Source organism: Neomonachus schauinslandi, chromosome 4, assembly GCF_002201575.2.
Source record: "Neomonachus schauinslandi chromosome 4, ASM220157v2, whole genome shotgun sequence".
Classification (NCBI taxonomy): domain Eukaryota; kingdom Metazoa; phylum Chordata; class Mammalia; order Carnivora; family Phocidae; genus Neomonachus; species Neomonachus schauinslandi.
The window spans coordinates 60582142-60595947 of NC_058406.1; the positions used below are offsets into that span (position 1 = coordinate 60582142).

At 38.2% G+C, this 13806-nt stretch overlaps 1 protein-coding gene across 1 annotated transcript in view; it reads left to right on the plus strand.

The window, feature by feature from the left end:
• Nucleotides 1-13806, plus strand: part of LOC110570142 (serine/threonine-protein kinase TNNI3K) — a 302970-nt gene that overhangs the window by 246509 nt on the left and 42655 nt on the right. Inside the window, exons 22-23 of the mRNA XM_021678116.1 lie at nt 6892-6951; nt 9832-10001. Of these exons, the coding sequence (XP_021533791.1) occupies nt 6892-6951; nt 9832-10001 (230 nt within the window). The remainder of the gene's footprint in view (nt 1-6891; nt 6952-9831; nt 10002-13806) is intronic.

Genomic DNA, 13806 nt, shown 5'->3' on the forward strand with positions numbered 1-13806 from the left:
ATCTTAAAAAATTTAAATTACTCTGTAAAATACGTACAGCTTGTTGAGCTTTTGCACATACATTATCTTATTTAATTCTTTTAATTCTGCAACACAATTGGAGGCTGAAGGACTGAAGTTTGGAATGGTTCATAAACCATTTAAAGTTACATAGCTATTTCATATTTAACCTCACATCTTTTAACTCTGTCTAGTTTCTTTCTAGTTTGCAGAAGTTAATCTCAGGCACTGCATCTTACGTAAGTACAAACGAATTATTCTTTGCAGATTTAGATGCCATACTTAGAGAGGGAGTCTGGAGGAGCACCAAGATCATAAGCTCTACCTAGCTTTGAATTCAGCTCTGCTATTTACTGAACATAGTATCTTAGGTAAATTATTTATTTTTTCTTATTTTTTTGCCTTTTCATGTTTAAAATGGAAATAGTAACAGATGCCTACATTATAGAGTATACTGTAAAAAGTAAATGGAATGCTCTAAGTGTTTAATAAATGTTAAATTTTACCATTATTTTTATGCTTTTTCAGCCCTCCAATGAAATGTTAACGTCATTTGGATATAATATTCCAAAAAGCCCATTTATTTATATTTTTCCCCAATATATTTTATTTTTTGTTTGGTTCCCCGATTGATTTGGGGGGGGGGGAAAACTTGAAGCACATTATAATAAAAATGCTCTACCTATATAATAACATAGTTTGAGAATTAAATAAAATGTAAATAAAACATACAATCATGAATTCTGTCATTCGTTCAACAGTCTGTACTGAATGCGTTCTGTAGGCCGAACACTGCTAAAGGCACTGGGGATAGGATAGTGACAACGATAAATCCCTGCCCTCATGGGCAATGAATAAATAAACGTGGAAATATGTATTAAGTCATCCGGTAATAAGCGCTATGGAATAAATAAAGCAAGAAAGAGAGTGGATTGCACTAGTTTGGGGGTTCTAAATATAGTGAACAAGGAAAACCTCTCTGATAGAGTAACATCTGAACAAAGACCTGGAGAAGGTAAAGGTACTCGTCAGTCCAGGCGGAGAGAATGGCCGGACACAGCAGGAAGGGAGAGTCAGGCAATAGCGAGGGCAGGCTCTGCGCACCTTACAGATGAATGAAAGGGTTTTGCTTTGTATCCAAACCAGATGAGCCTAACTGGGGCTTTTATGAGTGGCTTTACTTAATCTGTAGTACATTTTAAAATGATTATTTTAGGGGCACCTGGGTGGCTCAGTCGGTGAAGCATCTGCCTTCTGCTTAGGTCATGATCTCAGGGTCCTGGGCTGGAGCCCTACATCATTTGTCTCCCTGCTCAGCGGGGAGTCTGGTTCTCCTTCTCCCTCTGCCATTCCCCCTGCTTGTGAGCTCTCTCACTCTCTCTCTCTCTCAAATAAATAAAATCTTATAAACAAACAAACAAACAAAATGAGTAATTTTGGCTACTGTGTTGGTTACTATAGTTATGTAATATAGTTTGGAATCAGGGAGCACTATGCCTCCAGATTTATCCTTTTTCAAGATTGCTTTGGCTACTTGAAGTCTTTTATGGTTTCATACAAATATTAGGATTCTTTGTTCTATTTTTGTGGAAATATGCCTTTGGAATTTTGGTAGGGATTGCATTGAATCTGTAGATTGCTTTAGATAGTATGGACATTTTAACAGTATGAACTCTTCCAATCCATGAGCATGGAAAATCTTTCCATTTATCTGTGTGTTTTTTTCAATTTCTTTCATCAACATCTTATGGTTTTCAATGTACAGATCTTTCACCTCCTTAGTCAAATTTATTCCTAGGTAATTTATTCTTTTTGATGTAATTATAAATGATATTGTTTTCTTAATTTCTCTTTCTGATAGTCCATTATTAGTGTATAGAAATGTAACAGTTTTTTGTATATTTGGTTTTGTATCCTGCAGCTTCACTGGATTTGTTTATTAGTTCTAACAGTTTTTTTTAATGGAGTCTCAAGGGTTTTCTATATATAATATCATGCCATCTGCAAATAGTTTTACTTCTTTCATTCTAATTTGGGTGCTTTTTATTTCTTTTTCTTGCCTAACTACTCTAGTTAGGACTTCCAATACCATGTTGAATAAAAGTGACAATAGGGGGCATTCTTGTCTTATTCCTGAACTTAGAAGAAAAGCATTGAGCTTTTCACCATTGAATATGATGTTAGCTACAGGTTGGCTACCATTTTGGGAATACTTTTGATAGGCAAAGAACAGAAGCAGCAAATGTACTTGCAAGGCAATTATAATAATACAAGAAAGAGATGATTGTGGTTTAGATGAAAAAGAGAGGTAGATCATGGATAATTTTTTCATTATCATGATGCAATTTAATATAACAAATTTGAGCTCAAACAAGCTATCCTGTGCAATGGAACATGCTAGGTATACAGAAGTATATAAACCATTGCTTACTCTCAAAACACTTTCTAGATAGTGGCATAAACATGTAAATGCCTAGTTATAACACAAGGAAGAATGGAGTAAATCTAAAGAAAGGTACAAAATTATTTTGTGGAATCCCTTGAACACTTTAAGAAGGATATATCTTGTGAATTGGGCTTTGAAGAGGGCAGAGGATTTCTACAGGCAGAGAATAAGAGTTAGATAATTCCAGTCTAAGAAAATAGTAAGAAAAATGCCTTGCATCAGGCAAAAGATCTAATCTCAGTTCACTTCTTCAAACCTACCTGAGCTGCTTAGAGTCTATTCCATGCATATGTGGTCCAGAGGCCAGCCAAAGATTTAAACAGAATTTATACGCAGATTCTGGGGCTCCCTTTCTTAGACTCTTTTTTTCCAGAATCTCCCCCATTTTCTAGTGCTTATGCATGATAAACAGGATTCTAGGATGACCCCAAGATCCCTGTCCCCTGGTATACGTACCAAGGATAATCCTCTCCCCTTGATTATGAGAAGAACCTACAAATATGATTAAATATTACTCCTATAATTATGCTTCCTCATATGGCAAAAGGAAAATTTTCCTGGGTAAGCCTGATCTAATCAGATGGGCTCTTTAAAAGCAGAGAATATTTCTCCAGTTGGTCACAGTGGAAGGAAGAGAAACATGTCCTTGCTGCCCAGGAAGAAAGTAAATGGCCCTGTTGTGAGCTACTTATAGGAACCATGTGGCAAGAAACTGTGAGCATTCTCCAGAAGCTGAGAGTCATCCCTAAACAACTATTGGCAAGAAAACAGGAGCCTGAGTCAGACAACCACAAGGAAATGAATAATTCCAATAACCAGTGAGCTTGGAAGAGGCCTTGAGCCTCAGATGAGAATCACAGTGCTAGCTGACACTTTGATTTTAGTCTGGTGAGACCCTGAGCAAAGGACCCAGTTAATTTTCACTCAATTCCTGCCCATAGAAACTATGAGATAATAAAAGGGTGCTGTTTTAAACCACTAAATTTGTGATAATTTGTTACAAAACCATAGCTAATATACTGATTTCCCTGAATTTTGCCCTCTGTTCTTTAAGCAAGCAAATCTGTAGGCTTTCATAAGAATTTTGGTTGTTCCCTAAGATGTAGATGGGGCCTACCCTTAGGGTAAATTTTGTAAAAAAAAAATAAAAAGATGGAAAACTAACTCCATGCCCTTCCTTTCTTCCAAGTGACTCCCCTCCAGAAGCTCCTGGCTTTTGTTCCCTCTCTACTGCCTTTAGGTAGCTGTCTTTTACATTTTGTCCAGAGCTTATAATTGTCTGGGGGAAGGTTGATCCACTATAAATGCTACCTGTTCATTCAGATTCTGGATACCTTCTGAAGGAGAATGAATATGATTTGCTGGTGGATTAAAAGCAAGAGTATGACAAAGAGAGAAGTCAGAGATTATTCTTTGGTTTTTGGCCTCTGTAAGTGAAAGGATGGAGTTGCCATTTACCAAAGCAGGGAAGACTATAAATATAAGAATTTGCATATGTGAGTTCAGAGTTTAAGGGAGTATACTGGGCTAGATATAGATATTGGGAGTTGTTTTTTAAAGCCATGAGACAGAATTAAACCCTCAACAAATTAACTCTAAAGAGAGATGAGAAGAGACCCAAAGCTTGAGTCCTGGTACAATCCACAATTTAAAGATGAAAAGGAAAAGTGAAACTAATAGAGGAGACTGAGAAAGAACAACTTGAGAAGTAGTGACCCCAAATCCAATTAAAGAATGTTTCAGGCACAAAGGAATGATTATCTGCATTTAATGCAGTGCCAAGTAAGATGAGCTTTGAGATGTAACCTTTGAATTTAGCAATGAGGAGGTAGGCCTTTGTATCCTTGACAAGAGCAGGTGTAGCAGAGTGTTACAGAAGAAAGTCTGATTGGGTGGAGGATACATGGAAGGAGGAAAGTAAGAGACTGCAAATTTAAGCAGTTCTTTGGAGCGATTTTGGTGACTAGAGAAAATGGAGCAGTACCTTGAGGAAGAAGTGGAGTCAAGAGTTTTATTTTGTTGCTTATTTCTTTTTAAGATGGAAGAATTTATAGTATGGTTGTATGTTGATGGGATTAAACAATAGAAAGGGAACATTGGTGATGCAAAGAAGTAGAAAGGGGAATTATTGTTAGAGCAATGCCCTTGAGTAGATTAGCAGGGTTAAGAGTTAGTACACAGTGAAGGAAGTGACCTCAGATAGAAAGGCAAAATTCATCCATAGAAATGCGAGTGAAGGCAAATTATGTGGATTTAGACACTGGTGGGTGGTCAATGTAGTAGTGGGAATTAGACGTTTGAAGAAAAAAGAGAAGGTACGAAATAGGTATCTGGAGTGTGAGAGAGTGAGTGAGCCAAAAATGTGTGATAGGCTCTCTAGGCAGTACTGAGGGTCCACCTCAGGTTAGAGGGACATGATTTTGAAGTAAGAAAAAACCAAGATTGGGATTTTTTTTTTTTTTCTAATGGTATACAAAATGCATGATAAGACAAGGGAGCTGAGGCTGTATGGAAGAGAGTGATTATGATTACCAATGAAATCTAAGCTAAGTAAGGGAGGAAACAAGGTGAGTAAATGACAGTGAAAAGATAGTAAGATAAGCAAGCAAACCGTTAAGAGATTCTTAACTATAGAGGACAGACTGAGGGTTGATGGAGGGAGGTGAGTGAGGGATGAGCTAAATGGGTGATGGGCATTAAGGAGGGCACTTGTGATGAGCACTGGGTGTTATATGTAAGTAATGAATCACTAAATTCTACTCCTGAAACCAATATTACACTACATGTTAACTAAATAGAATTTAAATAAAAACTTGAAACAAAAAAAAAAGAAAGAAAAGATGGTAAGATGAACAAAAAAATAAGGGATATAGATTAGATGATAGGTAGGTAAGTAGATAGATAGATGCAGACATATGTATGTACGTAGAACAATATTAGCATAAACATGGTTTTTAAGGCAGAGTGATAGATACATGGAGGTTTATTAAATTGTTCTCTAATACTTTAGGGTATATTTGAAAATGTTCACAATAGAAAGTTGTTTTTTTTAAAGTGGCAAGATGGTTTGTGTGGTTAAAGATTGTTGGAGTCAGGGTTCCAGAAGAAGTAAACTAGAGAGAGAGAAGATTGAGCTTAGATAGTGATCTGATGGAAATTGACAGGATGAAAACTTGGAAGGGTTGTGGACCTTGTTAGTAACGGGATCTAAGATAGGACCCAGGAGCTAAGTGACTACCAGGAAGGTGGAGTGTAAGGTCAAGGCAGAAGAGGAGACAAAGGAACCTAGAGGTCAGGCCATTTTAATGATTACTAGCATGGATAATAAAAGCACTTCGTACGTAGTGTTAGCATGACGGGGAGCCAAACACTAATGCCTTCAAAGAATGAGGGACAGTGACTGGTATAATAGCTTCATAAACTGGTGGTTTTTAGAGGAGAAGCCATTTGGAAGTTGCCATGACGGTAAAGAGGACCCAGAGCTCCACTCACCCCAACACCACCCCCACGGACCTAGAGGTACCAGGAATACGCAAGAAGAAACAGCTTTCACTTGAGAGGGCTCTGGGGGAAGCAGTGTCCTCAGGGGAGGGCTAGATATTAAGCGAGAAATTGTTCTACTAAGAATCTAAATTAGTTGGTTACTGCACCTGAATGTTAAATTGGGCTATCCACCTCCTGGCAGTAAAAGTTTCATAAAGGAGAAATGATAGGTTATATAGTCCCTAGGATCTGACAAAAGGAGGCATATAAATTCTTCCAAAGAGAACAACATTTTCTAAAATCCCCAGCATTTTTTTCCATAGATCCATAATCATCTTTATATCCCGAGCAACTAGAACAAAGTTTGGAATATAATCAGAACACAATAAATGTTTGTTTAACCAAACTCATCTGACACAGAAGTTCGTAATGAACAATATCTTTAATGGCAGCTTGTGAATATAAAAAGCTTATCTTAACCCCTAAAATAGGGCATAGTCATGAGGTTTCTATTGATCTTAGCTTTGAATCTGAGGTGGCATTTTCAAAGTGAAGCTACTTATAAAATTTGCTTTAGCAGTTCTTTTCCTACGACACATTGTGCAGTATATTATAAGGCACTGAGATAGTTAACAGTTTCTAGTATTCACTTTTATTCTTTTCATTTTGAAGAGAAAAACCTGCCATTTAAAAGCATGCAAAGCTAATTAAAGCTTTTCCACTATTTCATTATCTGAATGTAGTTGCAAATTCTGACTTAAAACTCTTATCAGGAGACTCAACATCCCTCCCTGAACAGCAAATGAACATTCAATTAACACTTCAATACAAGTGTATTTTAAATAAAAATATACTTTATTGTTAATCTCATCCTTTACAAATGCAAATATCCAATTTTAAAATCCAAAGAGAGTTACCTCCCTTTTATTCTTTGGGGGAAAAAGTCTTTTCTTTATTTACAGGGAAGACCCGAATTTTCTGAAGTTGTTACCAAGTTAGAAGAGTGTCTCTGCAACATTGAGGTAAGAACTTTAGCTTCTGAAATATGTCCATAAAAAATCTTCAATATCCAAGGGTGTTGGGGAATAGGTATGGGGTTGCTTGTAGAAAGTAGGTATGAAGGTCTATAACTTCATTCATGTATTTACCGTGTTCATTAAGTTTCTAGGGTGGACTCACTGAATCTATAGGGACAAAGGCAAATTCAGCATGAATTTGGGCCTTCCAACAAATAATCAGTCAGGCAAATGGGCACAGGCAAGCCCAGCTTGAAAAAATTAATATGTAAAAATTTGAAAGTACAGCAAATATGTTAGAAGGTAATTATTTAAATCAACTTTTTTCTATACAAAAGTTCCTACCTACAATGAAATGTAAGTTAAAATATTAAGCCACTATGCTCAATAAGAAAGGGAAATTATCACTAAAATTAGTGCATAAATTAATTGGGATGCATTGCTTTTATACCGCACATATGTTGCATAAAGTGATATATGTTGGTAATCAGCCTAATGGAATTTTCTTCCCTTAATATCAAGGAGCTGTTTGCTTTAATTTTCTCTCTAATTGCCTTAATTTTCTATATACCTAGTCAGGAGATAGCATTTGAAAATAAGCAAAGAAGCTAACACATGAGCACTAATTCAAAAATAATAATATATTCCCAATGCAAATGAGTGCTGCAAGAGACGGGGGTGGACATCACACATACTGACTCACAAATACATGTGCATATGATGGGAAGGGGCAAAACAGGAGAAACAGCATCAACCTGAGACTGCACAACTAAATCCCAAAGTGGAACCATCCATTTTTTTCCCCTAAAAAAATAAAACAAAAAACAAAAAAAAAACTCAGCTTAGAGTCACTAGAACCCAGTTTACTGGGAAACGGTTCCAGGTCTTCAATTGCAGCCTGCAGCTATTGGCTGTCTCATGACTCTTTAATGAAACTTCCAAAAAGGAAGTCTTTTATGTAGGACGTAGCTTCAGTCTTTGGACACTAAACGTCCATTCCCTTCTCTTCAGTCCTGAAACATACAAAGCAGAGAAAAGTAGTAGTATAATTCGTGGGGCTTTAGCAGTCCCTACTAACAAGAGCATCTGCCAGAGGCCTTGAATGTTGAGAGACACTTTTAAAGCTTAAGTTCCAAGTGTCCTCTCACTTTGAACCTTTGTGTTTCACAGGGCAAAACTGCTCCAAGCCTGGGGACATAGCCAGTTAGATGAGAGAGTGGATTCCAGATACAGAGACAATGGTAGGATCTCCTAAACTAGTATGGCTTCTCATATTGACCAAGCCTCTTAGCACAATCTCCACCAGTAGAGAAGATGAAGTATACTCTCTTGCATACTCTATATGCAAAGAGAACTTGCTGGACTGGACTGCACTAAACAATGGTCCAGGATCAGGTTTAAGGGGCTTGATTTGTAAAATTCCATATGTTGGAAGATAAAATGATAGGACATGTCTAACAAGAATTAATATAACATCACATACCAGAGTCAGAGAAATAATAGTAAGAATATCAAATGGTGGAGATATGGTTTAGGAGCATCATGCATGTTAGTAGATAATAAGCTCTTTGGGAGTTAGAATGTGAAGTAGCTGTCTTGCCACAAAATAAAGGATGGGTATCATTCCTCTCTCTTCTGAGATGGCCAAACAAAATAGTACCCAGTTATATCCTTTTAAAGGGATAATTATAACTGGAACACAAATTTTAGGGAAGAGAGATCAGAATGATGAATGGATTGAAAATCATGTATGTGAGAACCAATTAAAGGAACCAGAGATGCTTGTCCCAGAGAAGAGAAAATTAGGATGAGCCCAAGAGCTGTTTTTTAAACATCTGAAAAATGATCATATGGTGAAAGGATTGGCCTTGTTCTCTATGGGCCAACAGATGGAAATGAAGTGTAATTATGGTTTGGTTTTTTAGGAGAAAGAACTTCCTAATTGTCAGAGTTGTCCTAAGGTAAATGAACAGATCTGGACACGGTGAGGTCCCCATCACGGGAGGCTCCCCATCAGCTTGCATAGCTAACTTGAAAAAGAGGCATAGAAGAGTTTCAATCATTGAAGAGTTTGAAGGTTCATTTCAACACTGACATCACATGATTCTCAGAGCTTTACTCAGTAATGTCTTGGCTACTGTGAAGAGCCTAGAATTTACATATATTTTATTTTTAAACCAAAATCTACTGTTGACATGTCTTATGAGATTATAATGTCAAAGCACTAGTGTTCTCAGTTGGGTTAGGTAAACAGCAAGGTCGTCAGAAATTCAAGAAAACTATCTCCTATTTTTTTTTCTTCTCTTTCTCATTTTCTTCCCTCATACTCTTCTATTTTCTAGCTAAACTTAACTATTTGTAACTATTTTTAAAAATTCTCCCCCAACAACTCTCTTTAGTCCTCATGCTTGCCAGACATTAAAGCATCCTTCATTTTATAAAATGGATGTATTCTTGGAAAAGTGTGTAAATTCATTTTACATAAAGGAAATAATTTCATATAAAGGGGATAATTTTAAGCTACAGTTTAAAGGAACTCTGCCATGAATCTCATCATCATAGTGAAAAATGTAATCTTTTAACCATCAAATAATCACCTTCTAAATATCCATGTTATGAATCTGATTTGAGCATACCATGTTTTCTGAAAGATGAGTATAAGTTGAATGGGCCAGCTCTCAGCACAGAACTGGGTCAAAAAAGTAAATTAAGCTAGCCATGTGTTGCCATCAGAGGCCGATAGGAAAAGCCGGAAGCAAACTGAGATGAATAGAAATTAAAATATGAGAAATCCTAGAATAGAAAGTTAAAATAAATCCATATTCTATTCTATGCTTAAGCCTGTTGGAGTTATGAAAGGACTGAAACTACCCCTTCTTCACTCAGCTGATGTCTCCTGCATCAAGTAACAGCAGCGGGTCTCTCTCACCTTCCTCTTCCTCTGACTGCCTGGTGAGCCGGGGAGGGCCTGGCCGGAGCCACGTGGCAGCGTTAAGGAGTCGTTTTGAATTGGAATATGCTCTGAATGCGAGGTCCTGTGCTGCCTGGTCCCAAAGGTGAGTGGCAATCTAAGCAACAATCTCATGGTCCAGTTAACCAGAATCCCATCAAGATCGTCACCTGATTTGGTTAGTATCAATGGGGGATTTACCACCCCATGCCAACTTTGAAGTAAGAGTTTTTAGCCCATTTTTCTTATAAGATTCTATTAATGTTATAGGACCAAAAAATAGAAATTGTATTATTTGTTTGTTTAGATTAGATTTCTAAGTTTCAAGTAACAGCAGTTACCTCTAGCTTAAGTGAGAACTGTCTAGCTACAGCAACAAAAGGAATTTATTGAAAGTATTTTGGGGTTATCTTATGGCATCCAAGGAAGGATTCCTTGTGTAGGAACCAAGAAACAGCTTTGAGGATCTGAGCACCACAAAAGTTCAGCATACCGAGGATGACGCTATGACCCAGCAATTCCACTCCCCAGTATATACTCAAAAGAATGAAAAACAGGTACTCAAACAAATACTTGTACTCAAATGTTTATAGCAGCCCTATTCACAACAGCCAAAAGGCAGAAACAACCCAAATATCCATTAACAGATGAGCAGATAAACAAAATGTGGTATGCACATAATAAAATATTCTTCGGTCATGAAAAGGAATGACATACTGATACATGCTACAACACGGATGAACCTGGAAAATATGCCTTCGTTGGGAAGAAGCCAGGCACAGAGACCACATATTATATGATCCTATTTATATGAATATCCTTAAGAATAAGTGTGTGAGTCAGTTCAGGCTGCCATAACAAGATACCATAGACTGGAAGGTTTAAAGAACAGAAATGTATTCTCTCGCTGTGGAGGCTGACAATCTGGGATGAGGGTGCCAGCATGGTCAGGCTCTGGTGGGACTTACAGACGCCCATCTTCCCGGCTTGCCGACGGCAGCCTTCTCCCTATGTTCCCACATGGCAAAGAGAGTGCTGCAATCTTTCCACCTGTTTATAAAGGTGTCCATCCTAGGGGAATCAGGGCTTCACTCCTCTGACCTCATCTAACCCTAGTTGCCTCCATAAAGGCCCTCTCTCCAATACAGTCACATAAGGGGTCAGTGCTTCAATGTATGGATTTGATGGGAGGGGTACACAACTCAGTCCATAATAGGGAATCCATAAATCCATTAAAAATTTTAAAGAATTAAAAATAAAAACAAAGCAGACTGGTAGTTGCCAGAGGCTGGGGAGAGAGAGAAATTAGGAGTAACGGCTTAATGATTACAGGGTTTTATTTTGGGGTGATGAAACTATTTTGGAACTAGATAGAGGTGGTTGTAAAACACTGTGAATGTACTAACGGCCACTGAATTGTTCACTTTAAAATGATTAATTGTATGTCATGTGAAGTTTACCTCAAAAAAAAGAGCCAAAAAAGGGGAAAAAACAAACAAACAAAAAAACTTAAGCGAAGGAGCAAGTCAGAAAAAGAGAAAAAAAAAGTTCAACATTCTTCCATAGTGAACTCTACCATTTACATGCCCCAGTTCCCAATAGACAGTCTCTTTGTCTCTCAGCTTAACTGTAAAGTTTCAAGCAGAGATATATCAGTTATGTTTTGCCATAATAATTCTCTATAAAATCCACACCAGCATCCAAGGATATATAATCATAAGTACTTATTTCTTGCTCATGTGTCTGTGAGCTGGTTGTAGGTGGCTTGACGGAGCACAGGTTTCAACCTGGTCTGTCCCACATGTCTCTCCCTGTCTTTGGACCAGCAGCTACCTGAGACATGTTCTTCTCATGGACAAAGGCTAGGAACTCAAGAGGACAGGCCCAACTTCACATGCCCACTTAAGGCTTATGTTCAAGTTGCACCCCATGGCATTCCATGGGCAAGTCACATAGCTGAGTCCAATATCCAATAGGGAGACAAAATAACATAATACTCAGCCTCTAGTGGAAGGAACTGCAGAGTCACTTGGCAAAGGGCATAGATACAGAAAGCATAATGAATTAGGAATAAATGCAGTCTGCCCTACGAGAATGCGATTGGCCCTTTTTGGATCAAATGGCCACCCCTGGTCTAAACAAGTGTGGCCAGAGTGGCAGTGGGGTCATATTTCATTAATATAAACAGGGCTGCCAGGTACCCCTATTCTGGATGGGGAATGGCAAAAGCAGTCACTTGTGAGCTGGATGGATACCATAGTAAATATATACTGCAACCCATGGAAGTCTGGAAAAACTGGCTTAAAATCTCTGTTCTTCCACATGAGCTCCAGAGCATTTGCACATGAGTTGCTATACATGTATACTCTTACACACACATAAATGCTTCCACACTCACTCACACATCCCATCATCACAGTAAAAAGCTTTATCCTGAAGGTGGAGAAAGATTATCTGGAGTTAGCAAGGATCTTACACCATACACAAATTGCTAATGTGGGTTTTTTAGCTATAGCTATTTATTATATTCTTAGTCTAACGAAAGAGTTGCAGCTGCAGCTATGAAGAGATGGGAATCTGAATCATGAAGCCTTTAATCTACAGAATGTCATAAAATTAAGTATCAGTAGGTTTGATTGATAACCGGGCAAACTGGACACAATTCTTTATTAGATTCCAGTCTCTTATATAATTTCATAAGAGGCCCATAGGCCAAGATTAGATTAGGTTCAGTCACAGCATCGTCTGCTAGTTCCATCTGCTCTTCTTATTCTTTACTTATGCTTTTAAAATTAATTCTCTGAACAGTCAGATTTTGGTATTTCCAAAACACAGTCCCCTGAAGTCTGTCTACTTTGAAGCAGAGCTTAGGAGCATGAGTTGTGGAATCATACAGACCTGAGGTTCAATCTCAGCTTCTCCATTTACCAACCCAATGACCTTGGGCAAGTAACTTAAGTTTTATACGTAAAATAGACATAATAATACCAGCTCTTAGGATTGCTCTTGAGCGAGGCAGTATCATCACAGGAGTGGGTGATTGATTAAAAGGTGCCAGGAGACCCAACCAAAAAATACAAGTTCCCGTAATGTAGCGAAGTCATACACCTTACAATACGTGCACAGCTACACAGCCTGGGGGGCACAGCTGTGCTCCCAAGAGCACCTTCAAGAACCCAGAGAAATATACCACTGTTCATAAAACTGCCCAAATGGGTGTGGGAAAAACCCATCAGGTCTTTTTTTTTTTTTTAAAGATTTTATTTATTTGACAGAGAGAGATACAGCGAGAGAGGGAACACAAGCAGCGGGAGTGGGAGAGGGAGAAGCAGGCTTCCTGCGGAGCAGGGAGCCCGATGCGGGGCTCGATCCCAGGACCCTGGGATCATGACCTGAGCCGAAGGCAGACGCTTAACAACTGAGCCACCCAGGCGCCCCCCATCAGGTCTTTTGAGATTTTCCTTTTGATAGTCTCCTAAGGCTTCTTAAGAGCTTTTCTGGCCCTTCACAACTGTTACAGAACTCTGCTGAGTCTTTGTCTCTCTACTTGGTTCAGATTTCTCTTAACAATATAGTACATCCTGAGTATTTGCTGTGAGAGTACGTGGAAGGTCCGTTTGTTAGTTGTACCGTCCCTCTAGCAAGTTCAATCTCTGGACTGCTTGAAATCAACTCCAGAAATAGGTAAAGCGTTCGGCTAAGCTGTAAGATGTACTACGGTAGGAATCCTGTGTATTTTATTCATAACCATATCCCTAGTATCTAGCAGTATGGCTGGCATAAAGTTGATAGGTAATACACATTTGTTTCATAGTTAAAGAATTGGATAAATGGGCTCAGTAAATCATAATTGTTATTAATTCGGAACATAATCAGTGAAAAAGCTTCAACTATTTTCGCTATGCTTTCCA